This window comes from Vanellus vanellus, assembly GCF_965231255.1.
Source record: "Vanellus vanellus genome assembly, chromosome: 1".
Classification (NCBI taxonomy): domain Eukaryota; kingdom Metazoa; phylum Chordata; class Aves; order Charadriiformes; family Charadriidae; genus Vanellus; species Vanellus vanellus.
This window is the reverse complement of record NC_138905.1, coordinates 8038738-8065911: the sequence shown is the minus strand read 5'-3', so window position 1 is coordinate 8065911 and position 27174 is coordinate 8038738. Positions and strand designations below refer to the sequence as shown.

The 27174-nt window shown below is 47.2% G+C and overlaps 1 protein-coding gene across 2 annotated transcripts in view; it reads left to right on the top strand.

The window, feature by feature from the left end:
• The window catches only part of FRMD4A (FERM domain containing 4A), a gene marked incomplete at both ends in the record, with an annotated part of 383738 nt that overhangs the window by 260233 nt on the left and 96331 nt on the right, over positions 1–27174 (top strand). For both annotated transcript variants that reach the window (XM_082485576.1, XM_082485575.1), the window contains one exon: positions 21818–21912. In XM_082485576.1, coding sequence (XP_082341702.1) covers positions 21818–21912 — 95 coding nt within the window. The remainder of the gene's footprint in view (positions 1–21817; positions 21913–27174) is intronic.

The following is a 27174-nucleotide window of genomic DNA, read 5'->3' as shown; positions in this document are numbered from 1 at the left end:
CCAAATTCCCCTCCTCCCCCAGGGATGCGCTAGCTTGCTGACGGCAGCACGCCCGTGAGTTCAGTGCCCGGAGACGGAGCGAGGCAGGCACAGCATCCGCTGCGAGCACGCAAAGGCTGCCTGTGGCACTCGTGTCGGCCACGGTATGGGATGTCATCAGGAAAACCATCAGCTTTTCTAATTTTCGGGACAGAGGAGATGGGTCTCGGCTTATAATTGGGTCATGCTTTAAAAAAATACTGCATGACCTCATCATGAGCAACACGACATGTGCTCATTCTCCCTTTACATTCCCCTCCCGACCTCTCCCAGAGAAGCGGTGCTTTTGGATGAGAGGCTGTTAATACAGACAGGATGTCTTTTACTTTCCCATCTATCTGCACTCAGAGACGGCTCACCACCATCATGTTTGAATGAAAATTCTGCTGTTATTAGCTTTGCTGGGAAAGCGCCCATATTTGGGGATGAAGAAGCACAAATCTAAACCCGCCTTGGGAGGAAGCTTCAGTCTCTGTCCCAACTTTGAAGATGCTGTCTTGGTAGCGGGTCAAACCAGACACTTGGAGGTAGAGCCAGCAAACGCACCGGCTCTGGAAGGTGTTTATCTTTGGGAAAATTGATTAATAGTATAGATTTTGATTTAGTGATTCATTTTTGGAGGACTCTCCCCTCCGCTGTGCTGCCTGTCTCCGGCATTCCTGTTAGCCAAACAATAGTCCCTCCTGTGCAAGCAGACGGCAGGCTAGGGGTGCAGCCTGCCCCCCGAAACATCCATCTTTGGGACCCACTGTCGCTTTCACCCCTGGAATAAAATTGGGAGAGTGGTAGAGGCATCCCCTCATCTTCACATGGGCACGGACACACTTTGGGCCACTGGGGTCCCAAGGCTGCCAAGCTGCAGAGCGACCTCTGGCTCGTTGCTGGGCGTGTAACCCCATGGTTATGGTGGAGGATGGAGAAATCAAGAGGGGGTTGGAGCAGGAGGTGCAGCCGTGACTAGATGTGACCTGACGAGATCGTGAACAGGCCGGCAACTCTCAGCTCATCCCTTCCTTCCTGGTTTGGCAGCCAGACACTGTTAGAGACTTCAGCTTGTCAGAGTGGATCTTGTAATGTCTCTAAGTTACACTTGTCTCCTGGAAAAGGAAGGAATTAAAGAGATTTGCCTTTGCCCTTTTTAAGAATAAAATAAAATAAACCAGTCAAGCCATTTACACTTCATTTCCCCTCCTGGCTTTGAAGCTGGAATGAGCATTTCATGCGTAGAGTCGTTCTGACCCACACGGTGATGTGGGCAATGATGTTGCTCGTGCTTCCCCGGTCTCTCTGATGTTTATTGAAGGAGACCATGCCGGCATCCGTGCATCAGCCCCGCATGATCAGCCAGGCCATTGCACGGGATGAGCCTCTGGCTGCTGAACAGGCAAAACCAGAGAGAGTTTGGGCTGTGGCAATGGGCTTCTAGGAAAACTGGTTTTTGGATTAATTTAGTTCTCTCTTTTGAGGATGTTTCAGCAGTAGATGCCTAATGAGAGTATCTTTCCACTTAGACTCTGCCTTTACTCCTTCTCCATCCCTATCACTAGTGGGCAGGGGATGAACAAGCCCATTTCTTGAGGTTCAGTTCAGGCTTATCTTCTCTAGTTCTTTGATTTTTCTTGTCTTTTGAGCAACCAGAGAGCTTATACAGATGGGTTACATGTACTAATGTGCTTTAAAGAGGAGATGCCCCTGACCTGGTGCATCTCAGGGGACCGGGCACCCATTTCTGACAGCTCTTTGCTCCGCTGTCTCCCTCTGCTCCTCTCACAGGCAGAGCCAAACCAGGACCACAAGTAGCAGCTGGGATAGCCCTCAAGCCCCAGTGACTCCAGTGTCCTTTCTCTCTGCACCCACGTCCCATTCACTGTCCTCCTGTCACCCCTTCAGCAAACACAGCTCCATCAATACAAATACCTGCGTGCTCCCGCACGGCTTTGGGTGCAGGCTTTGGGAGCAGGGGGTGAGATCTGTCCCCTGAAGATGAGGACCCCAAAGCCAGATGTTTCCAGAAAGCAGGGTGGTCTCTTTTATGTGTATCCAGGATTTTCTCAAATTATTCAGCAAATGTCTCTGAGACACAAAGGCTCTGACGGTCGGGCACGGTCGGTCTGACTCAGAGCTTGTCACAAGCTTTTTGCGCAGCTCCAGCTCTTGGGCTTTAGCGAACGGTTTTAAAGGAGTCCTTTCCCTGAAAAACACTATGGAGGCAGATAGCATGAATTATTATTTATTTTCACTGTGTGGACAGTTGATCAGTGACAGATGTTTCTAATTGCATTAAGCAAGTGGAAATAATGAGAATTAGATAGCAGATTCTCCAGGAATTTACATTTAGATTGAGTTACAATTTGCTATTAAAAAAGCAAATTCAATGTAGACACATTGGTTCTTCGGCAGAAATACGACCCAATTATTTTTAATTATTATTTGATTATTTAAAAATGAGTTGTGTTACTGTACTTAAGAATAATTGACTCAAGGGGTGATTTAATATGTGCGCTTTATGTCTCCCAAAAAAACCACATGGAACAATTAAATTGTTCATCAGCGAACATCTCCTCCACCTCCCCGTTAGGGTCATATTGAAAGGCTGATGAAAACCAGGGGCTGCCACAACCCTGTCTCACAGCGCTTGTGCAAAGTCAGGCTGATGGCGGGATGGCGATGACCGGATCGGGTTCCCCCGAACCGTCTGCATCCCTGACAAATTGAATTAAGTTGCACTGATGGAAGACGAGCTGCATGCCCGCCCCCGCCCCCACTTCAGCAACACGCTACGCTGAGCTTGGCAGGAATTTCAGGTTGATTATCGCCACGCCGTGCATTGCGTGTAGGTGATGTAAAGCCCACGGAGGCAGAGCAGCGGTGGGTGCGCCGGCTGGAGCAGGGTGCGGGTACGCGCAGGGCTTCGGTGCTCAGCAGCATCTGCTGCCTCCAAACGATACATATATGACAGTTATCTCCCAATTCATGCCAAGAGGAAATGAGCTGCGGTTCAAACCACTGGAGGTTTTCCTTTTGGGACTCTCTTCGAGGTTTTTTTTTTATTTATTTTATTTTATCTCCTAGATTTCAAGTTCAGTTTCAGACACAGAAATGTGTGAGTCCGCTGTCAGCAGAGAGGGGATTTATGTGCAGTGCAGATTATTGTATGTCTCTGTTAAGCACAGAATCCAAGCTATAATATTTTTTTAACTAACTAGCTGGCTCAGCTTTTAATTTTTTTTTCCTTTTGCCTAATGAGAGCCTTATCCAGAACTCCTTGAAGTCAGAGAGTCTGTCTATCAGCTTCAGTAGGCTTTGGATCAGATTTCAAATCACTGATTCATTATTAATTACACATCTGGGACTCCCTTTTCAAAGAGTTCATTGTTAAATAAATTCACTTTTAGACATTACAGACTTGGCATTCTTGTGCATTTAATAAAAGTCTGGCAAACCAGCAAAGAGCTATAGGCCAACTTCTCTTCTGGTATTGATGGATGAATCTCTACTGAACAGCAGTGGTTTACACTATAAGGATATAACATATCTCTTTGCTCTCATATAACCACTTTCTGTCTGAGACAGTCTGTGTTTGAAACTTTTGCCTTTTTTGCAATTTCTCCTCACTTTTTCATAATTTTTCCCTACCAACAAGAGTTCCATTGTGGATTCAGGCATTGCGGGATGAAATGTCTTTGCTATTTAGCTTCCTCTCTCTTTGAAGTGATCCTGGCATCTTCTTCCTTGGACAAACTGCAGTCACATCTTCAGAGCCTCCTGGAAGAGCAGACGTGCAGGCAAATGTTTTCCTGACCCCTATGGCAAGTGGAATGGAAAATGTCTTTCTAAAGATATATGGTCTTTCCTGTAGTCCTCAATAGTCCAGTTTGAGTCCAGCCGCTGAGACAGTGAAGTGACCAAGGAGTTGGTCTAGGAGCTCCATTTACACAAAAGGATACTGGTTTGGGGGGGTTATGTAGAAATACAGATTTTCCTACTGAAGTCCGTTCAGTAGAAGGCTGAGCCCTACATGAAAAAGCAGGACATATTACAGTGTGATTTAATGGCACAGGGTATTCCTACTTCAGAGCTGAAGTCACAGGGACCAGCAACCCATATGGGTCTTTCCTGAGCGGCAAGCAAGGATCTCTCTCCTAAGTTGCGCTCACTCCATCCTTTGCTTCTGCAGGGCTACCTAGACACTTTGGGAAGGGGGAATGGGACAAGTCCTTTTTATTTCTCCTGATGCCAAATCAGAGTTTAAAATGGCTGAATGGTTCCCGTTAATACCAATGTCCAAAGAGATTGTGGGGATAGATGCAGATGACCGCTACCCAGTTTCCAAAGCTTTCACTTAATCAACGGATGTTGAAGTTATTTGGAAAGGAAAATCAATAGAAAGGCAGCTCCCACCATTTAAATAATGAAGCTCTGAATGTTTGTCAGAGGCTGACATCCACTGAGTCCATGGCACACTTTCAATGCACAGGATAAAAATCACCACATAGTTGTGGAAGGAACTATGAAGGAAGAGAAGATTGTGACACTGGGGCATTCGAAACCCTCAGTAGTCAAAGCTAATTCTCCACTGCAAGTCAGACATCTGTCGTGTTTTATCACAGAGAAGGACAAAACCCTTCTTCTGCCCAAATTCACCTCCCTCAGTTTTTCAGAGATCACATAAAATACCATTATTCTCTTCACCCTTACATATGAAGTGCAACTTTTTCCAAAACTGCAGCCCTTCAGCATTAGAAATGATGATAGCATTTACTCCTTGCAGTAGGAGCAAGTTTTGGGATGAGTCCACAGCCATCTGGTAGAACATCGGGAGGGAGAGAGTTCTGTCACGCAGGCAGCATGACTGCTGCTCAGTCAGCAGAGGTGCCTTCAGTTCCCAGAGGGCCATCAAGATCACCAGCAACATTTTCTGGAAGCCTTTATGCTTCCAGAAGCAGCATCTGCCAGCAGCATGACAAGGCTCTGATCTCCAGGCTGGTCCAGCTCATAAGACTTTGGCTCTGTCACTTAAGAAATGGACTGGGAACAGTCTCTCTGATTTGCCTGCCTGCAGTCCTGCTGTAGGATCTGCTCCTGCCCATCTTTCCCACTGGGTTTAGTGAAAGCAGGAGCAGATATAGTTACTTAGTCACTTTGATCTCACTTTCTTGCACCGTGCAGCAAGGAGGTGCCTGGGTGAGACACAGAAAGAAGCTCGCTGGCAGGGAGGTTCGACTCTTCCTGGGGGAAGAGGAAGGGCTCCAGCATTCCTGGAGGACAGGCAGCCACTATCCTGTCCATGAGGGAAGTGTGGTCTCAACACCAGCCATGGTGGAGGACATCGGTCTCTAGGTCTGATCAACAGAGTGCTTGGGCTTGGGGCACTGCGGGCAAGTCCTTACGCAAGGAGGGAGCATTAGCTGCACTGTAAGGTTTGGGTCACCATCACACCAAGCCATCTTTCCATTCCTTGCAGCTCTGAGCAAGCTTGAAGATATTTTGCGGGACAAAGATCTGTGCTGTCCTTGGGTTACAGCTGACTCCATTTTGGCAGCATATCTCAGACCCCATAACTCCAGTTGGCTCAGCTCGTGGCTAGCAGCTCCCCGTGCCATGCCAGTCCCACCTCTGGGACACCAAGCCTGTGGACAGACACATGACACTTCAGCTCAGAAACCAGATCCCCTTTGGAAGTCAGTCCCAGTCCCAAACCGGTGGGTAAAGACCACTAGGGACAGTTACAAACCTTGTTCTCAGCCTTCATTCTGCAAAAAGAAAATGAGGCAGCCAAGGACTCCCTCCACCTGAAATGAAAACTCACGGGGAGAGAAGTGGGCAGGACCATTTCTGGCCATTTCCCCTTCCTCCAGGCTTGGAATCACTCCTGCCTTCAGGCGTGGGAAGCGGTGGATCTGGCACCAGCATCCCTTCCTAGATCCCTATCTTCAGCTGATCTTGTACACTTATCTTCCTTTTCCCTCTTCCCACACGACATTACACCAGCCACAGGCCAAGTATTGCTCCGTTTCGGATACCAGACTGCCTTTGTTTGTTTTCTACCCCTCCTGTTTAGAAAAATCTTCCCCAGTTCTCCACTAAGTCTCCAAGCTTCTCCTTCCACGGTTCATTACACTTATTGGCTAATTCTGCTATCGCCCCAGTACACGGGTCATCACCCACATTTGTATGCGTTTACATTTTCCAATTATTTCCTTAGTAGCTGCTTATCGCTAACAGTTTTTGCCCTGCCTGAGTTCTCGCCTAATCGCTCCATCTTATTTCTTCTTTATCCTTTCTGTGTGGAAAAAAAAAGATTTTTTGTTTTTTTAATAAAAGACACTCACTATCTCATCCGGTCATTCATTTCACCCTCCTCCTTTTTAATGGGCTTGGTTTATCACCAGCACTTCTTTTTACAAATATCAGGGGAAATAAGCCTTTCTGATCCCCCCGTTAATTCCTATGGCGAGCAAGTATTATTTTGCTTTCTTTTCTGTGGCCAATTATCACTACTCTCCATTGCCTCCTCCTTTATTTACGGGGGTCACTGTGTGACAATGGTGAGCCTGAAAATGAAACGGAGCCCAGCATCCTCGTCCCCTTCTCATGCACCAGCAGATTATGCCTTCAAGGGCATTAGGAGCAGAGCTGTTTGGAGGGGGGAGTGGTTGGACCCGTTGGGGCTAAAGGCAGTCCTGAGACATGCACCAGAACCATCCAAGTGCTACAGCCGCACTGAGTTTTAGCATTCCTTGTGTTAGCTCAGCAGGTATCACAGGAGAAATAACTGAACATCTAGAAGTGGACCAGGACTTACCTGTGCCCAGGGTTTCTCCACTGTGACTCCATCTGCTCCTTGCAGTGCCCCGTCCCTCTCCCTCTTCTGTTCACATAGGTGACTGCTGGATGTGGTGACTGCCGTGACCGACGGAGGGGACCAGCCCAGAGGACCCAGGCAGCTTCCTTGCTGTGTCCCAAGGCATGCTGGACACAAAAACCTTTGCTTCTTAGGGACACGCACTGTCAGTTGGTTGGCACCATATATAGAATCGTAATGTCTGGACTCGTTAGGGAAGACTGCAGGTGGTGCTTAATACGAGTAGCTGAAGGCAGGCGGAGTTTCTGGCCTTTTGTACATGACAAGTTGTTGATTTTCTCCATTCCCTGTGAAATAACCATGGTTTTATCACAAGCCTAATTCTTGATTATTTTCAGCACTTTCTGATGGCTCAAGAAGCAAACACTCCATTGGGGGCTCACCAAGAGCAGAGGGGATCCTCTCTCTTGCAGGACAAGGGGTGTTAGACCCTGCCCCATGGCCCAGGAGAGTCACGGGTAGGTCCTAGCCATCACTCTGGTGAACTCAGGGCCACACTCACGCAAAGGAGATTAGAGGCCAGACCATCAGCGGGGATGCAAGCGAAGTAGCACTGATTTACTGTGCCTTGGCAGCTGGACCTACGCAATGCATCGTTCTTTTATCCAGCTTCAAGGTTAAAGCAGTTTGCTTCGCTAGCCCATTTCTTGCAGTCTCTGACCACTTGGGTCCCCGTAGCATTTGAGCTTTGCCACCAGGCATTAAGCAATGCAACCAACATCTGGCAAGTGAGGTTCAGCCTCTCTCTGCTGACCTTCCCAGGGGAAGAACTGTCCATCTGATGTGCAGCATTTTCATAGCATGCTTTACATTTGAGTGTGTCAAGCCAGAAGCTTCAAAACACTGGTATGTTCTTAATATAACAACTATATATGTACAGATAATTAAACTGATGAAACCATCCAGGAAGACCGATATGCTCCAAGCTCTTTAAGGGAGGGAGTATCTAATATTGCTGTGTGTATGGAGAATCTAACAGTGGAGTCAGCTCTCTTGACTACATCCCTAGGTACAAGTACGGATAAAGGCACAAAAGCCTTTGCACCCATTATGCTTCTGAAGATATCTACCTTCCCCAATCTCGGCACATGAGGGTGTAGCTCTTGTTACATTTAATTAGTTCCTTTGCACTCACAAATGGTGTGTAGGGTAAAACAGGAAGATCTAATTCTATGCATCAGACTTAGCACTATTATTGATTTTATTTACTTTTATTGCCATTAGATTTGCTAAAATCTGAACTAGCTTCTCACAATTCATAAGATGGTCGTGTAGGTTTGGCACATTTGGTCTTTTTACAAATTTTTTTAATGTGTTTAGAAAATGTGCTACAAAAATAAGCATTCACTTAGCTTATTAAATACTTTCAGCAATGAAGAAGTGACTTTGAGTCAGGGTGGAAATAAACATCCTTATTCAGGAGAGATTTTTAAAAAGCAAATAGAACATAAGAATGCAGCTAAGCTAGTACGTCTTGGGAAATTATTTTTCCTTTTCCACATCAGTAATAAGAGATCAAGAGCATTTCCAAGCACCAATTTCTGTAGGCTGGATGAAGGGAGATGGACATTTCTACAGTTGATTTGAAACTGGATGAACTAGAGCGCTTCGGAGGTTTACAGTTGAAAAGATAAATGGATTGTGTGAGCTGTCCAATTTCATTATGTGCCCTAGCCAAACTCTTTCTTTAATGTTTGATAGAATTATGATCAAATATTTCAAAATAAAAATGCTGACCTCTGTAGAAATTGTTGTTGACCTTGTCAAGGTAGCTTTAATGCTTAAAAGGAATACCAACAATCTCTCAGTGATATAAAACTTCAACAGATGCTACCAAATCAAAATATATATAGAAGGCAGCTAGTTATTCACACTGGCCGAGCTCTTATCAAACCCTGTTGTCGGCTGAGTGTGAAATGGATTCCTGCCACAGAAAGTTGGCTCTGAAACTCACTTCATGTTCAAAGTTTGATTTGCCACATGTGATACAGTCGGATGATTTAAAACACAATTGACTTTCTTGCAGCAGTTGACTACCCTTTTTCAAAATTATACAGAAAATGAAAGGCGAGTACACATGAAGACCCAAAATACTTTAAGCCAAACATTTACAATACAGATTATCTGCATAAATTTGTCATGTTGGAAGCACTTTCTAAAACTAGGCCATACAACTTTCAACCCAGCATGCTGCAAAGAGTGCCATATCCCTGTCTTTTTGCCTTTGCATCCAGACAAGGGTTTGAACCAAAGCCCTGTACACAAACCTTCTTAACTCTGCAGCATGTGCAATTTGCATCTTGAGCTGCTTCAGTTTATTTTAATTTAGCAGCAATCTCCAGTTGGAGAGCTCCATCTAATCTGGTCTCTGTATCCATCACTGCTGTATGTCATGTATGAAGAAAGGTGAAAAATCCTCTGCAGACTCATTCTCGGATAAAAGCATGAGATATGCTTAGTCCCAATAATATCTTTGCTTGCCTACATTGATTACGGATAACTGCAACGAAATCCAAAATTCAGCCACTGTCTCTGTTAGTATCTCCATTGCAGGGGTAACTTCCACAAGTTAAATGCATTTGTGTTGCAAAAATATACTCTTGTGACTCTTTGTAAGGGAAAGAAGAGTTGCCTGGCTACCTGAGGTTCTTCCAGACCATGCAAAGATACTGGAGAGTAGGAGCATGCTAAAAGGACAGTTATATAAAGCAGAAAACTTGTAACCCAAGTAAGAAAGCCAGATGTGTTACACCAGTGTAACTCGGAAGGTCATCACATCCCTTCTTCACCGTGGGCAGCAAGTCTAGAGCAGCATTCCTCCTCCTCACCTAAGACAAGTTGGAGGAAAGCGACAGCAGCTGGAGTTTCTCTTGTATTTGGGGAGTCCACATCCAGGGACTGAACGCAAGACCTGGGGTTACAACCAGCACACAGCTCTGTTGCTTGGCCAGGTTGCAGTGCCCTTCACCGCAGGACGAAACCCAGGGGAGGGGACAAAGCCTCGTGCTCTGCCCGTTGGATTAAGACAGCGTTGCGTGGGGCTGGCTGGCGGTGGCTGCGGTTAGATGACAGGCAGAAAGGATGGGACGTGCCATGCACATCTGAGCTGCCTCGTAATCTGTGAAAAACGTTGTTACAGAACCTGGTACTACATGAGCTAATTCTTCTGGTTTAGGAATATGTGAAATCTGGGTTTGTTCACCTGGTTGTGACAATTTGATGGCCAATTTGGGACCATCCTTTCTCTGACTTGGCTCATAAGGGAGGAAAATCAATTATTTTGCCTGTACTAGTAGAAGAAACAAGTCAGAAGTTGCTCACTGGCTCATGGCCTCTGCTGGCATCCAGCTGGCTACAGTCTCTTCCCTTTGAATGAGGTGGATGGATCCATACTGACATCTGGAAGTGGTTTCTGGCCCAAGCTGTCCCCCAAATGGTGCTCAGACATTGTCTGGGAGCACGTTAGCTGGCACAGGCCAGCACTGTGCAAATGGTGCTGCAGGCTGGAGATCAGCCAAGTCCATGCTATGACCCTTTTCAGGTTACTAGTACTGATATAGCCAGTGCTGTTAAACCATGGGGACCCAAGCGCCAAATATGCCCAGTCCCAGTTATCTGGAGATTAGGTGAACTGGGAGATGCTTAAGTCACTGTGACCTTGAAAATAATGTTTTGCTTTGAAGCACAGATGCTTCTGTCTTCCGTCTGTGTGAAACCAACGGTCTTCACTCAGGGCAAAGTCCTCCTGCATGTGGGTATCTTCCTTCTGCTCTGCTGATCTACTGTCTATACTCTTCTCATTTATACATGGAAATCCCATAGATGTTTTGTGCAGAAGGAGATGGGAAGCTACTGAATAGATCATTAACAGGTTCAAGACATTGAGAATTATTTGAGGGGCCCGTGACTCTAGCCATCAGAGCTGGGAATGGGTTTTTTCTGCTCTGCAAGAACTGAATTTGCTTGAAAGTCGATTGTTTGGGTTCATGTAAGTGGGTACCTTTTTCATACCACTCCCTCTGAGTTTGCTCTAAATTCCCTGAAAGCTCAAAAAAAAACCTCAGTCAAAACCATCGAATTTGGGATGGATTTTCATTAAAGCCATACTAATCCACAGAACCCAGCTCCTGACAATACTATAAAACTTCCCGTGGAGTTCGGACTACTCTCCTGAAAACATAGTATTTGCTAGAGTAAACACATCGCAAAGCCAGCAGCCAGCCAGGCTTGTCTTCAGGAGTGTCTGTAAAGGACAAAATAGATTTGATGTTGTGTTAGGTTTTGGGAGAAACCCAAAGAAAGATAATAGAGGACGGATCTGTTTCCCCCAACCATTCAAAAACAAACCTAGAAAGTTTAAATAAAGAATAATAAAAGTTGCATGCGCAAATTGACTCGGGGCAAGTTTCTAACTTGCTTCAGTGATGTTTTCACGGCTGATTAGCTGAGCCGGCAGTGACCTTGGCAGTGTTACAAAAGCAATTTTTACATCAGTCAGCATAAGGAATCCCACACTTTCTATCAAATCCCTCCTAAAAAGATGCCTGCTTGCCCTTGCAATCTGGGGTTGCTTCTGTGGTTGGCCAGATCTTCTCGCCCAGTTCATGCTCCTGAGCACTGTTCGGTTGGAAAGGACTCGAAGGCGGCTGCATACGAGGTCACCCTGCGCAATCCCTTTTACTGCTCAGAAAGATTACCCACGGGGAATGTCAGGATTTTGACCATTTGTCTTTGCTTCTCGGGCCTCTGGAAATCCCATGCAAAGGGCTGCTTGTGCGTGCACACGTCAGCGCTCTGGCATATGGCCGGTACACTGGGAGACAGTGGACCTGGCACACGATGCTCCATGAAGGTGATGTGCATCTCATCAGCACGTCCAGACTGCACAGCGCAGAGATGCAGGCTCTTGGGGGATCCCAGACAGACATACCTTACAGTTTGCTGTTCCTGCTGGCAACCCCAATTAGCCAGGGCAGACCAGGACTTCGGTCTGAATGCCAGGCACAGCATCCTCTCCCTCTCCCCATCCCTGCAGGACACTGATGCGGATACCCACATGGGATGTAGTGCTGTAAGCAGCCACCAAATCTCCTTGTGCTTCAGGTCTATGGGTGAAAAAACACATGTACGCAAAGCAGGGGCCAGCCACAAAACTCATCTTTCTTCCATCCTCAGCGCATCAGCCAGCTCTTTCAGCTGTACATGGGGACATCAGCTGCTCCCAGCGGTGACAGAGAGGAGGTGGAGCAGGCAGAGGGCTAAGGGAGGAAAGAGGGAAGCACTGTGGCTTTTGTCATGCATGACAGAAAGGTCTGAGCATGGAGCAGTGAAGACGGACAGATTTCCCGTCCCAGCACTAGTAGCAGCTGACTGGTCTCTTTAGATGCAGTCACCTGAAAACTCTGTTAGAGTCACGGGACGATGCAGAAGACAACAGAGAGGAACGGGGTCACTGGGCATCGATGCAGAGCCGGTCTGAATGGGGGAAGCGTGCAGCTGCCTCTGCGTCAGGCGAGAAGGGGAGGAGGGATGCTACAGACCCAAAAGTGTCTTTTCCCTCCCACCAAGTGCTTCTCATTTTGGCTTTGACATGAATTTGCCATGCAGACTTGGCCGGCTCATGCTCTCTGCTGTATCTGACTACAAAAAATATTTAAGCAGATTCACATTGCTAATATGTAGAGGAATTAGAGAGTGTCAGCAATGGCTTCTGACTTAAGATATTGAGTGTCGAGTATTAGCTGAACCCAGAAATGCAGATATCTGTGAATATTTCCGAGGCAACTTGTCAGTAGGGTGTTTCTAATCCTTTTACCAAACAGACTTTTTTTTTAAAACTCAGGGATTTTTTTGTCTTTGTCTCTCTGACCCTAATAAATCTTCATTCCCACAACTTGCGGGTGTTGACTTTCCAAGAACAACGTCGATGGCACTCTGTCACCACCCTCCGTGTTCCCGAGGAGGCTGCTGGAGGCAAGTTGTCTTATTTTCCTGTGTATATGAAGAAAAGAGATTTTAAAGCCAACCACTGACTCTGGGGACGAGGTGCTGCGTGTGCCAGCGCGAGCAACGCTCCCACCCCCGATGCCCGACACTGACGGAGTTCAGCTGTTTTGTGATAAAAAATAAGGCGTTCCCTCGCTAGGCGTCTTACATTTCAATGAATAATTTTTCACCCAGCTACATCCCAGCCTGCTTTGATTATGTGCGCTCCATATATTGACACAGTAACGTGGAGTTGAGGACTGGTGGATCCGTCCCATAAGGGGAATTGCAAAGCTGAAACCCCTAAGACCCCAAACCTTCAGCCTGAGCGGTTTTGTACAATGTTATTACGCTGTATTCAGATGAGATGATAGCCGAAAGGGCTGTTATTTGGTATTTACATAACGTTACTATAGAGCGACTTTGGATTTTTCTTTTCTTCGAAGTGCGTAAAATGGGTTAAACAACCGGGTGATGGAGCTGTTGGCAGAGCCGATTTGACAAGAAGAGAATTGCGAGTGAGTGACAGTTCAATGGCCCCTGGATGAGAGATTTCAGCGCTTCACGCACAAGGAAGCAGGGGCGGGAGGGAGTTACAGTCTGTAACTATTACGGGGTGATGTACTGCCTAATGCATAGGGGTATACGCGTGCTGCTGGCCTTCAGCAGATAAGGCTGCTGGCCACTGAATAACCAACGCTTTGAGAAACAGAGTGGGAACACAAAGGGTCTTTACGGGCATCTTTACTGCCCTTATCACCCTGGCGTCGGAGCATAGCTTGGTGGCTGGTTTTAGCAGATGATCTGGTGGCCGGTTTTAGCAGATGCTCTAATTCAGCGGAGTGCACCTGGAGTTTGCTTCATTAGCAAATGATAATAGTTGGTGGAGGGGAAGAATTGTGTGCGAATCACCGTTTTGCGCTATTATTTCCTTCTGGTTGCACTGCCCAAGGCTTGAGACGGGCGAGAGCTGCTGCCAGCTGATGAGGGAGCATTGTACCCTGCCTGGTGGTACCGTGCCAGGCACGGCTGAGGCAGAAATTATTCTCATGCAAACTGCTTTTTCCACCTTGGTTCTCCTGCTGATGGACTGCCCACAGGGCACACGCACATCCCCCAGCCTACATTTCAACTCAAGCCACCAAAGAGATGTTTTTCAAACGTCCAATCTTTGAACATTTAGCAAAATTGGACCGAGCCAGCAAGACTCGAGAGGATGGTTTGAACTAGATGCACTTTGCGGTCCATCCTGCAGAAACCAAACCTGCTCAGGAACTTGCTGCGCAGCATCTGCTACATCTGCACTCATAAATAAGGTTGTGGCTCTCTGGCTGGGCTGGAAACCACATGGCACCGTCCGGCTTGTGTTCCTAGGGGTAAACTCCCTCTCTTCCCCGAACAGGGTGGCCATCCTTGGGACTGTGTCTGGTCTGGGCTATGCCCTGGTGGTTTTGGCTTGGAGGGTACCAACGGGCATCACCACGTGCTCACAGTTAATTAGCAATGATTTGAGTCCTGGAGCTTGTACCTGACCACAGCTGGGTTATAGCACAAAATTAGTGCAGGCTGAGCACCGGTACTGCAAAGAATCTTTGGCATTTGGCATAGCAGTCTCTCATCTCTGTATTCTCGTGATATATGTTGTTGTAAGTCCCTCCAGCAAGGAGGCAGTGGATGGTAGCGGTCTTTTTAATCTAATGAAACGAGGCATTACTAAGTGTGATCTAGTTACCTGGTTCCCACAGTTCAGCATGTCTCTGTGCTGGATGGATTCGGGCGGCACGCGTCTGTCCGTATAGTTGAAACTATGCATTTCCCAGAAACCTTCTGCCACGGAGAATTAGGGAGAAGCTATGAAATGGGGGAGGGGGCATAGATAGGCTTGTTTGACAGTTAATAAAACAATAAAATATACTTTGTGTGTGCCTGTGTTTCTAGGGACTTACCAGCAGCTGCTAATACCATGTCATCTGTTTTTTATTCATGGCACTGCTGGACTGTGGATAGATAATCTCTCTCTATAACTCACTCATTTCTAAGCGTAATGGGAAGCTGTCACCGAGAAACATGCTTCTCTGCCAAAAGTGGGCAGCCTGTCTTTCCACTGGGGAAACACATGACTCTGGAGTTCCTCGGGCTACTCAAATCCCAGTAACATTGTCTTTTAATTATATTGAATATTTAATACTGGAATGCTTGTGTTTCTGCTGTATTTTCCATGATGACTGACAGGATGATCTGCTCAAGCTACAGAGAAATTCTTGCATGTCTCTGATGTTGCTGGTTGAGATAGGCAGGTGTTTACTGCCCAGGTACTGAGCCAGCTGAGGTACCTGTGGCTCAGTGAGACGAGGTCCCAATGGCACCCATGGTGGCATTTGGGCTACCTGGTTTGTAGCCCCCAAGGAGAGTCTCCTCAGATGGCAGCACTGCCCTCTCAGGGCAGGATTTGGCTGGAGTCAGATTAGATATTGATTAGATGTTGATCCTCAGCTAAAGCAATCACTGATCCCTCTTGGAGAGAAACAGGTATTTGTAGGACTTTGGGACTATTTTAGGATGAGATGAGTTGCCCCCAGAAGCTTCCCCAGGCTACGAGGGGTTTCTTCTCCCCAGAAGCCCTCTTCATCCTCCTCCCATCCTGTGGCCAAAACATGCCCATAATGTAGCAGTATCAGCACTAAACTTCTGTGACAATGACCATGTCTAGTGTTAGGAGGCACCGAAACAGGTTTTGCAGGTCACCTTGTGTAGCAAAGCCTTGCTCTGCATCACCTCCGTCGCACCTCCTCCTTTCTTTCTCTCCAGCACTGAGGGGGTCTCCTGCGAGGAGATCCCAGTCTACTCCCCCAGTGAGTCCAGCAGTCCATATTAGTGGGCTCACACTAAGGAGAAGTCATCCAATAAACACATGGAAGAGCTGTGACACTCAAGGGTTTTTTGACATTGCATCAGTATGTCCTGTCCCTCATGCAGCCCCCATCGCCCTTTCCCAAGGCGCTCTTGGGACTGCCATTCTCCTCCCCACTTGCCTTTAGTGCTTGCCGTGCCCTGCCATTATCGTGGGAAGTCGCCTTCACGTCTAATTGGTAAGAGGCACCTCTATAGAATACACCTGTATATAGTGTCTCTGTACAGAGATAAGCACAGTGCATGGAAGAGGGACTTGTCCCCCGTGGTTAATTTGTCAGTGCTGAAGGCTCCTTGAAATGGAGCCAAAGAGATAAAGACAGAGGTTGGGCATTGCGTACACCGACGTTGTCTCAGTGTGGCTCTTTCTAGCCCACGCCATGTCTGCAGCTGGTTTTATGGGGGGTTCTTTTTTAAGCAACGAGGAAACGCAGGGAGGCAGCCCTGGGAGTTGTGATCCCATTAATACCTTCTTGCACAGTCTTTGGTGCCTTTGCAGGGGCTTTCTTGGTGCAGGTTCACGTCACAGAGCTGCTATTAAGGCTCAGTTCTTTCCCTGCCACCTCCCACCACCACTAATAAAGCTCTCCCCTTCCTCTAAGTCATTATTTGAAGAAAATTTAAGTTTTTACAGAGGGGAGGGAGGGAACGAGTTCACTGCTTCAAGGCTGCACGAACTGTTTTGCAGAATGGCCCTGGCCATGTACTCGCTGTGCTCCTCACAGCTGAGGCAGAAGTGCTTTGCGGTTGCAGAGCATTACACAGCGTTTCAGATAAACCTCTCGGGCATGGCCCAGGGCACAGCGAAGGGTGTCTGGATCATTCTGCTAGTAAGGAGGCAGCCCCTAATGAGTCCATCCCTGCTCTCCTGCCTCTCCAAGAGGGAAGGGAGAAACTTCAGAGTGGTCCCAAGTCAGGCTTGACTTCACAGAAGAGTTGTCCACCCTACAGATGACCAGGAACCCCCTGGATGATGCATTGATGCCATAACGTCTGGCAGGTGAATCCACTGGCCCAGTATTGAGGCATTTAGTTCTGTGGAAAGCGTTGTGTTTGCAAGTCCAGAGAGCCCAGGCTGCAGAGTGCTGCCCGTGCCAGGCTGGAGCAGGAATTGGGGAGGACAGGTAAGACTCCAGAGCTGGGAAAGCACCAGGCTTACTGTCCTACAGAAAAGCCTCAGGAACAGTGAATTTGGCTACAAAATGGCTGGTGCACGTGCCTAAGGTCCCATTATATAAAAGTGCTGGTCCCTCAGCCCTTCCTCCTGGCGGGGGGAGAGCCCTCACCCGGAGCAGGATCTTCTCTCCCAGGGCCACAGATCCGGTGTGCTGGGACCACGGCTGGGCCCCTGCTGATTTGTCTAGTAAAAATAGCAGTTGATTTACAGTGCATTGTTCTCCATGTGCATTTGTGCAGAGGGTCCCACAGCGGGAGGGAGCAGTGGGAGAAATGCCGGTTGAATAAGGTTGCTCTGACAACCCACCCCCACCAGCAAAGAACGCACAGCCCTTGCTGCTCCAGCCGCAGGATTTCTGCTGCCATACCCCATCCCAAGTTCAGGGCAGCCAGCTACAGCTCTGACATGCTCCCCCAGGCTGCTTTTTCTGATGCAGGTTACATGGAGGGTGCCAGGAAGGTGTGGGTAGGAAGGAGATGAAGAGCAGCATATCATAGAATCATAGAATTGCTTGGGTTGGAAGGGACTTGGAAAATCACCGAGTTCCAACCCCCCTGCCACATGCAGGGATACCTCCCACCAGACCAGGTTGCTCAAAGCCCCATCCAGCCTGGCCTTGAACACCTCCAGGGATGGGGCAGCAACAGCTTCTCTGGGCAACCTGTGCCAGTGTCTCACCACCCTCAAAGTGAAAAATTTCTTCTTAATATCTAATCTTAATCTCCCCTCTTACCGTTATAAGCCATTCCCCCTTGTCCTGTCACTACATGCCCTTGTAAAAAGTCCTTCCCCAGCTCTCATGTAGCCCCCCTTTAGGTACTGGAATGCGGAGGGGTCTCAGCAGTGGAAGGGTCTCAGCCACTGCCCGGGCAGCTCACGGTGCACCATGGTCCAGCTCTGCAGCATTAAGGACACAGTTCGGTTTCTGGTTTGAATGCCACCTGTTATTCCTGATTTATGCATGTGGTGTTAGCAAGGTAGCCTGCTGGCCTTCCCGCTATTTTGGACGCAGGAGGTCCTGGGCCCATTTTCTATCGGTTTCCCTCCTCCCAGAGACCAGTCCCCGTCTTCTTCAATGTGTCTCTGACGGAAGTTTTATTAATGCAAAATGAATATCCCTCTGGAAAATGAAGTCCAGAAATTAATAATGAATTAAAACAACTTGCCACAGGCATCGCTAATGAGCTCTTTGTCTGCGCGGCTCTCATAAAAGGAGGTCATTGCTCAGCCATTCCCATTGCGAATGGCAAGCAGATTAACCAGTAACTTTGAGTGCGTGGGTCTCTCCTGAGACAGCAAGACAGGGCCGCAGCTCGGCTCGCGCTCGGCAGGGTTTTCCTGCCCTTATCCCTGCTGTGCAGGTTTGTCTTGAGGACTCTTTGCTACCACCTTCCTCCTCCCCCCTCTGAAGACTCAGGTTGCCCGTCTGTGTTGGAAGAACACTGGACTCATCCCACTGGAAAGTACAATAACCTTGCAGAGCTTAAGAGGAGAGCGGAAAGTAATCTTGGAGGAGACTAGCAGGGCTTAACTTCACCGCTGTAAGCCTCTTCAGGGACGCTGGCCCAGTAACTAACTTGGCACCGCTCCAGTGCTGGGTCTGCATCTATTGTTCTTTTCCCTTATCTTGCAAGGCAAAGGGTTATCCTGCCTTATCTGCTACCGCAGGCTTTGGAGGAAGCCCCACAGCAAGGGCAGTGGAGATCGTGCCCCTGACGAGCCCCGGGGGCAGGAGGGGGACTGTGCTGGGAGAGGAGCAGCCACCACTGGACAGTAGAGAAGGGACGATGTCTCTGCAGCTTTCTCAGAAGCCAGGTCTCACTCGGCAGAGATAAGGAGGCAACACGTTGCATTTAGCCATCTTGCCTGGGGAGGGTGGCAGAAGGCAAGTGCTTTCAGATGCTGCTCCTCACTGGATGCCTGGGGCTGGATGCAGCAGTGCAAGGGGGAAGGGACGCTGGGCATCACTGCTCCGTGACGTGGCTGGACATCAGAAGAGGATTTTACCCCTTGTCCAGCATACCTTGTGACCATGCTGGCTGGCTGGAACTGAGGGACCCATCACTTCCCCATGTCCATGGGCAGTCTGTTTCTCATCAGCCATGTATTACTCTGTTCTCCTTTCTTGAAAAATACGAAAGTTCAACCTATGCCTCCAAGTGCTTAACCCAGGATCGGGAAAATGCTGTTGTGTTTGAGGGGTGCTTTTTCACCACCCTTGCCCTTTCAAGGTGGGACACCCAGCAAGGCTGGGTGATGTCCTGCTTCCTTGCTTGGCAGCATAATTGCTCATCTCTCAAATAACTGCAATGCATGCCTTCATGGGGATGCATACATTCACCTCCACCAACTGCCCCCACCAGTGGCCTTGCCCACCAAGGGGTCAGTCCTGCCCTCCCTAAGCCCATCACTGGCCATGCATTCCCACCTCTCCTTTTCTGGTAGCGTTGGGCTAGGAAGAAATCCCTTTCTGGTGCAGAGAGAGTTTGGCCCAATCAGGACAGAAAGGAGCAGGGAGGCTTGGGCAGGGGAGGGGGAAAAGCAAGACGAAGGCTCTCAAACTGCACATCGACGGGCGCAAAACCCCCTTCCTCTCTCTCCTTCAAAAGTTTGTGTTTGTCTGTTGTCAAACCGAAAACTCATCCAATGCTCCCAGTAAGTACATGGACAGAGCCTACGTATCTCTGAATTCACATGGCAGTCTTACCATCATCTGCATTCATTCCTCTTAACACTGGAACAGGTTGTCCAGAGAGGTGGTAGATGCCCCATCCCTGGACACATTCAAGGTCAGGTTGGATGGGTTCTGAGCAACCTGATCTAGTTGAAGATGCCCCTGGTCATTGCAGGGGAGGTTGGACTAGATGATCTTTAAAGGTCCCTTCCAACCCAAACTATTCTATGATTGACCACAGTGTCTGGGTACCTCATAAGCCAGACTGTAGCTTGTCCTTAAAAAGCTCTGGCAAAGGGAGGTTCATCTTACAGGAGACAGAGATGCTAGGAACGTCTATCCCATCCAGCACAATGCCAGAAGTATCTGAGGAGTCTCCAAACAGAGTAGTGTAGCTGGTGTGCTCTTTGCTTGGGTCCCTGAAGGGACTCAAGGGGACAGAGGACATGACCATGGCCCTACGCCTGATCTGCTCAGCTCTGAGCTACATTCAAGAGCTGGTTCAGGAGTCTGGGAAAGGCAATACAGCAGGTAGCACGGGCATAGCAGAGACTCCAACGGTTGTGCCTGAGAAGTCTGACAGGGGAATTAAAAAGAAGCTTGTTGCATCCCACCTTTTCGTTATCTGCCAGGCTCTTCCTCCTACACAGCAACTTGTCTCGTATTTGGAGGCTGCTTTAAGCTAGTGCTACATTTAGGCATGGCTGTTGCTTCTGTCTTTGCTGATATGACCTAGAAACGACCTTTGTGTTGGGTGCAGACAAGAAGGATGGATGTTGCTGGTAACTGCATTGGGACGTAGCAAGCAGACGGGTGGGTGGAGGATGGCGTAACACTCACATGAATACCAGGGAAGTATTTCAGGCTTGGCTCAGCTGCGTCAGGTACTAGGACAGTGCTGGGCTTAGGACCATTTTTAGTGAGCAGTTGAGAGTCTTATGAATCTATTTGGAAATTAAGTACAAACCAAGTTTTTTTAAATGCAAGCTGTGTTTGTATTTACAGGACAGGAGAGTTAGTTGGGTCAGCAGGGTTCTCAGGTCCCCACCACCCATTTTCTGCACCGCATCATCATTTCATCTCCATTTAACAACAGGTTCACATCTAGGGTAACGCTGACTCAGCTGCTTGGCAGACTTCTTGGGGCAGTCAAGCCTGCAGACAGCTTTATTTTCGCTGAAGCTCGCAGCACAGAGGTCTGTAGACCAAATCCTTACGAGCAGTCACCAGGGAACACTGTTGGGATCTCTGACCCCAGCTGTGCCAGTGCTGCTGTAACCATTGCAGCTCTGGGATCTGGGGCTATTTACAGGCTGTGGGATCACAGGCTGCATCCACCTGGATCCTTTGTACCCGTTTCCTACCAGTGACAATCAAGACAAGAGCACTACTATGCCCAAGACATCAGTAGCCCAATAGGAAACACAGGAGTTTAGCAGAGCCGGTGGAAATTCATACAGGGAAAAGGAAGTGTTAGACTTAAAAGTCAAATAAGGTTTTGCAGAAAAGGCAGAATTGCCCCGTGGTAGTAATGCGTTGTCCTCTGTATGCTGTGAACAGCTTCTCTGAGCTTGGTTTTTACACTCTTACAGAGGGTATTTTGAAAGTGTGTGTTACTTTCCTCTCTTTCCTTCCAAGTGTCTAAATTTGAGGACACATTCTTATCCCTAAATGACAAGCCATACTGAATGGGAAACTTTTGTTCTGTCATTTACTTCTCATTTGGTCCTGTCACATCCTATCTTTTGGCACTATGTATTTTCTCAGTGTTATGAGCATATATCTGTGCTGTGTGTGTGAGAGTGGGTGTCTGAAATGTGTTTGCAAAGGTCCTTGATAAAAAGCTTTAACAACTAAAATTATCAGAGAGGCATGAGTGAGCTGGTCGTGGTAGAACTGAACACTGGCAGGCAACAGGTCATCTGTCTGCAGAGACATCAAGCACTGAAGAGGTCAGAATCGCCAGGTTTTTAGTATTTACTTAGGAGGGAAACTACTGGTCATTTCAAGGAGCCAATGTTCCTTGCAGATTTAGCTTGAATACTAGAGGGAACGTAAAAGCAACAGCAGTGGAGTACCTTCAAGTATAGCATTTCCCTCCAGAAGCACAATGCAGTTATATCCAAGTTCTCCTCATTAATCACTTCCTTTCATTCTTATTTTCCAGCCAAAGCTTTTGGCCAAGGAGTTGCTTGACTTGGTGGCATCTCATTTCAACCTGAAGGAGAAGGAGTACTTCGGAATTGCATTCACAGATGAAACGTAAGTGTGAGAAATCAAAGACCTAACAGGCAGCTCTTAGATCACAGGAAATCTTGGCAGTTTTATCCTAAGCAAAATGACCAGTGTAGAAGATCTGTGTACCCCAAGGTCCTATACCAAGGTCTAGGGAGGCATGGACCTCACATTGGAGTCTGTCCTGCACTGCCTCTTCTTCAGAGGGCTGGAGGCCTTCTCACAGCAAGTTAAGCATTGCCGGAGGTGTGCAGAGGCAGTAACAATCCCTTCGTACTCCCATGTTCAAAGAGTTGGTGTCATTTGGCATTGGTTAAAGGTCTCACAGGGTTAAGATCCACTCACTAGTTTGAAATTATTACCAGATTGGTGGAAATGTTCAATTAAAGTTTTCATCAGTTTATTCACTCAAGCAGGCTTAAAAGTAATGTTAAATTATTTCAAGGAAATCAAAAAAGAACCAGCCTCACAAAATTCCTCTATTATTTCTGATGTTTTAGATCCCAGATTAGACCTTCTTAAAAAAGAGAAAGAAGAAAGTGTGAGAAAAGAAGGGATTGACAAATTTAATGTGAACAAAAAGCATTTTTAAATATAAAATTTCCATTGTGGAAAGGATTTGACCTTACCAGGAATCACACAACAGCCTTCTGGTTGAGCTAAACCAAAGGATGGGACCCTGACACTGCAGTCACCTCAGGCAATGTTGATTGTTTGCTTTGAACTCCAGCTCCCAGAGTCCTCGTATTACCACAAAATTTGAGGCTTTGGCTCAAGACAGGCCACTTCTACCCCCTGTTTAACAGGCAAGTATAAAATTAGCACTGGAAAAGCATTAAAGGTCTGTCAAATGCTATGATTAGTCCTAGATTGTGACCTCTCAGTGCCACTGCACAGTCCCTGCTACTTTTTTCCAGCTGCCTGTTTTCTCTCTGTACTCAGACTGTCCTGGGCACATGGACTGTGTCTTGTATGCGCGCCCACCATATTCCACCTGGGTTTGCAATAGGGTTTTTTTGTATATTAATCAGGAAGAGGCCTCCTGCACCAATATTGTTTTAAAAACCCAAGGTTTTCAAGCCAATGCTGTGTTCCCAGGACAGCTGAGTCAGCGATATTGCTGTCATGAGCCAGCTCTGCCCTTCTGCTGAAGTGGCAGCGAAATGCAAAGTATCTGCTGGAATAACGATTCAGGATTGGGTAATCAGAGGCTGCTGGATAATTGCACAAACATGTCCACATTCAACTCAGCAGCAATCATCCCTCTGGAGACAGTTCCTTTGGCAAGCATCTGCCTTGGTCAGCCCGAGGCCAACTCGGGACACAGCTCCTGGGGTGGAAGGATGCTCGAGACCAGGCACGTGCAGAAGCAGGACCAGAATCAGAAGAGAGCCCAGAATCCATCCCATCTTACCGACACAAGCAGCTCAGCCCTGTAGGAGATCTGCAACCCAACACAAATTAGTGAGACTGGTCTTCAAAGCGGGAGCAGCAGGTGGCACTGGCAACTTATAAAGCGAGGAGAAAATTACTCTTTACCAGGGTGCTATTTCTTATGGGAAAGAGCAAGTTACCCAGTGGGTGCTGCCTGAGGGGTTCAGGAAAGCCGTGCAGGGAAGCCAAAGCAGACTGAGAGATGAAAATGTTCCCTTACCAGTCCTAACAGCACAGGTTAAAAGCAAGAAACACATGTCAGACTGCAACCAGATAGCAGCTGAGCAGTTCCAGCTCTCAGTTCAGCTTAGCGGGCACAAGGCTCCCCTGGGAGTGCAAGGGAAGCTAATGAGGAGGTGTCAGCAATTAGAGAGAGCTCAGCCTCCCCTGGGGCTTCCAGGTTTAACATGGAGCAGTGTGAGCAAAGATCTGGGTTAGCAATGCGAGGAAGCACGAGAGGCTGACAGAGGCTGTCGAGGCAGCGCTCAAAGATGCACAGCAGATGCAGAGGGATGTGCACTGTCCAGACAGGATTTCAACGGGCGAGGTGGTGGCATCCACTCACTTGGTCACCTTCTTGACCTGTGGTCAAGATGGAGCAGGGTGCATTTTAGCAGGAGCTCAGACAATCCAGACAAAAGATTTGGGGGAACCTTCATTAAATCTAGTAAATACAACCCAACAACATGCCGGTGAGTCCTGGCTGATATGAAGCTTGGTCAGCAGCCTTTCTGCAGTTCCATAGTGAGTTGTGACCCTTGGACTGAGGCTTCTTCAATGCTGTGAAAATAATCTTGACAAAAAAAAATATGTATAATATTTCTCCCTCAGTTGTAAAAAGCTCTGAATAGAGTTGGCACAAACAGTAATTGTTTTATTTGACTGAACACAGCCAAAAAAATATACCTGGGAAGTTGGATTGAATCTTGGAAATAGATGTACATGTCGCCTTCAGAAAAAAAAATATGGGTTTTCTGTACCACAGATCTTAACCTGTAATGTGAAATGGAAGTTTAAAAAATATCCTTTCTTCAACAACTGGGAAAAACAGTCTCTTAACATGTGTTTACAGAGCATCTAACACAGCCCTATAGCTGATACAGACCAGGTACACAAAAAGAAACCCTTTAATTCTGTGTTGCAAGCCCTCAGGGATTTCCTTCTCTTCACTGAGTTTCCATGTGCCTTACTTGAAGGGAACTCATAGGCAGCTAAAACACAACAAGCCTGGTTCATAAATGTAGTCTGAGGTTGGCTAAATTGCAAGTTTAGAAAGAAGAAAAGCCACTAAAGTATTAAATCAATTCTTCTATTTAAGAGTAAAAGCTCTATGAGAGTAATTTATTTAGAAATGATTTGGACTGGGGATTTCCATTCATTAGTTGTGCTCTATCATGACAACCTGAGAAGAAAATCAATAGGAACAACCTTTGCGTTGGCGACTTAATAGTTTCTTGTGATAATATAGGGTCATTACAGCATTCAGCGTGACTAAAATTAGATTGTCAGACTATTATGGAGGAGAGAATAACGCCTCCTATTTTAATGATGATAGGAACGCTTTATGGCGTGAGCCATTAACTGCGGGAGAGCACAGGTCAAAAGGGTGTCCCTGTACAGCACGTGGGGCCAAGCTTCACGTGAAGCCAGAAGAGCTATATGCTGTTTGATTAACAGTGAAAAGAAATGGAGAAAGGTCTTTTTTATTTTTTAAGTTCAGCTGAGTATGAATCTCCACTAACTGCCCTTTCTCTTGGCATCAGCTCTTCCAGCATTCACTGAGAGCAAGTGGTCGGGATTACCCTTCTGTTCGCTGCAGATGCCCCATCTGGGCCACAGGGAGGTTTTCCACGTCCTTTACTTGTCCTTAGATGTGAGTCACCTGCTCCATGGAGAACTACCAACTTTTGCATCCTCCAGTTCCCCCTCTCTGTGGACCCAACCAAAAGCTGACCCAAACCCTTGCCAGAGCAGAACCTGCAGAGGAGCTTCTTCAGCTAGCTAATATATAGAATAAAAACTGCGAGGGATTGAGGCCCGCATTATTTGTGTTACACTTGTGCTAGAGACCATACTAACATGATAATGTAATGACAGAGAGTGCCCTTGCTTAGCTCAGGGTCCTACAGCCAAGGGCATGGCAAGGGAAGAGTAGGAGAAGAGGGAGAGCAGGGTACCACTCTTCCCTGGAATACTCTCTTGTCTCCAGGAATTGGAGGGAAACCTGTTTCCACCCTGCAGCCTTTTGGCAGAGCCAAAATGAGGGACCAGGTGTCCCACGTCCTGGTTGAACAGGGTGCAGCTCTCAGAATAACGTCCTGCTCTGGCAGTAGACCAGCTCCTTTGTCACCAAGCCCACTGTTTTCCAAAATCTGTATAGCAAAATTCATATAGCTCCTTAGGCTTTGCAGCCTCTTCGAAAATATTTCTGTTCATAGAATCATAGAATGGGTTAGGTTGGAAGGGACCTTAAAGATCATCGAGTTCCAACCCCCCTGCCATGGGCAGGGACACCTCCCACCAGACCAGGTTGCTCAAAGCCCCATCCAGCCTGGCCTTGAACACCTCCAGGGATGGGGCCTCCACAACTTCTCTGGGCAACCTGGGCCAGTGCCTCACCACCCTCACAGTGAATATTTTTTTCCTAATATCTATTCTAAATCTCCCCTCTTCCAGTTATAAGCCATTCCCCCTCATCCTATCTCTACATGCCCTTGTAAAAGAAGGACTGAGGCCTCAAACAAGAAAATCTGTGAGCTTAAAGGTTTTTTTTGTTTCTGTTGTGTCTGATGGAAATTTAAAACAGTTTATATGGTTTCTATGGTCTTTCTCCATGTCCGTTCAATTCAATATGAGTTTGATGCTGAAGGCATGTGAGTTGGTTTATTAGTCCAAATACACAAATCAATGTGGATCCACTTTTCAGAAAACTGGACACTAACCAGTAAAACTGTACAAAGAGAACCACCTGGAGGCAAAGTATTCATTGATGTACCACACTTTACCGAAAGCCCCGATCAAAGAAAGCAGAACTACTGCATGCAATCAACAATATGAACCCTGGGCACCAAAATCCATACTCAGTCTGTAACATAAATGGACCCAGTTTCTTCTTCTAAAGGTGATTATGTATTTGTTATTGACACACCAGTTTAACTGCTAACATGAGTACAACCAACAGAGAAAAATCATCGGGCTTTCAATATTCAACCTCCCTATAGGACACACAAAACTGCTTGCAACATTATTCATGAATACACTGATATAAATACCCAAATCAATGGCAATAATGAAACAAAAGCTACTTTGTGTCTCTAAATTGAACTGCGAGGGAAATTCAGGTGGATATAGGCATGTACAAATGGGAACCCAGTGCAAGCTGCCTAAATTGGTCCATGCAAACTGACGGGATTACTACATGCCCAGGGTTATATGCCCATATTTTTCCCTGTATTACATGGGATTGCGCTCCATGAATAGTTCTGCTGAAGACAGCAAGACAGCTTCCAGAGCAAAGCGTTTTGTGGTGTAATGGCATTGGAGTTTGGCTCCCCAATAGACCACATTCACAGGTGGATGCCAGTGACTCTTCACTGCTGCTGTTCTCTACATGCCACACATGCACGCTTGAAAACAAGGAGCGAGGTGACAATCTGCAGTGCAGAAGCCCTCAGCGCTGAAAGATTGTAAGTGGTAATTGAGTACAGTGAGCAGTTTGCTCCTGGCGGGGATTTAAGTGACCTTCCTCCTCTGAAGGAGCTTCGGATTTAAGCTCCATGCAGATGAGGGTAATGAAACTCTTCAACCCAAAAACTCAGTGGCAATTAAATGTGTTAATCAGTACTCACACCTATG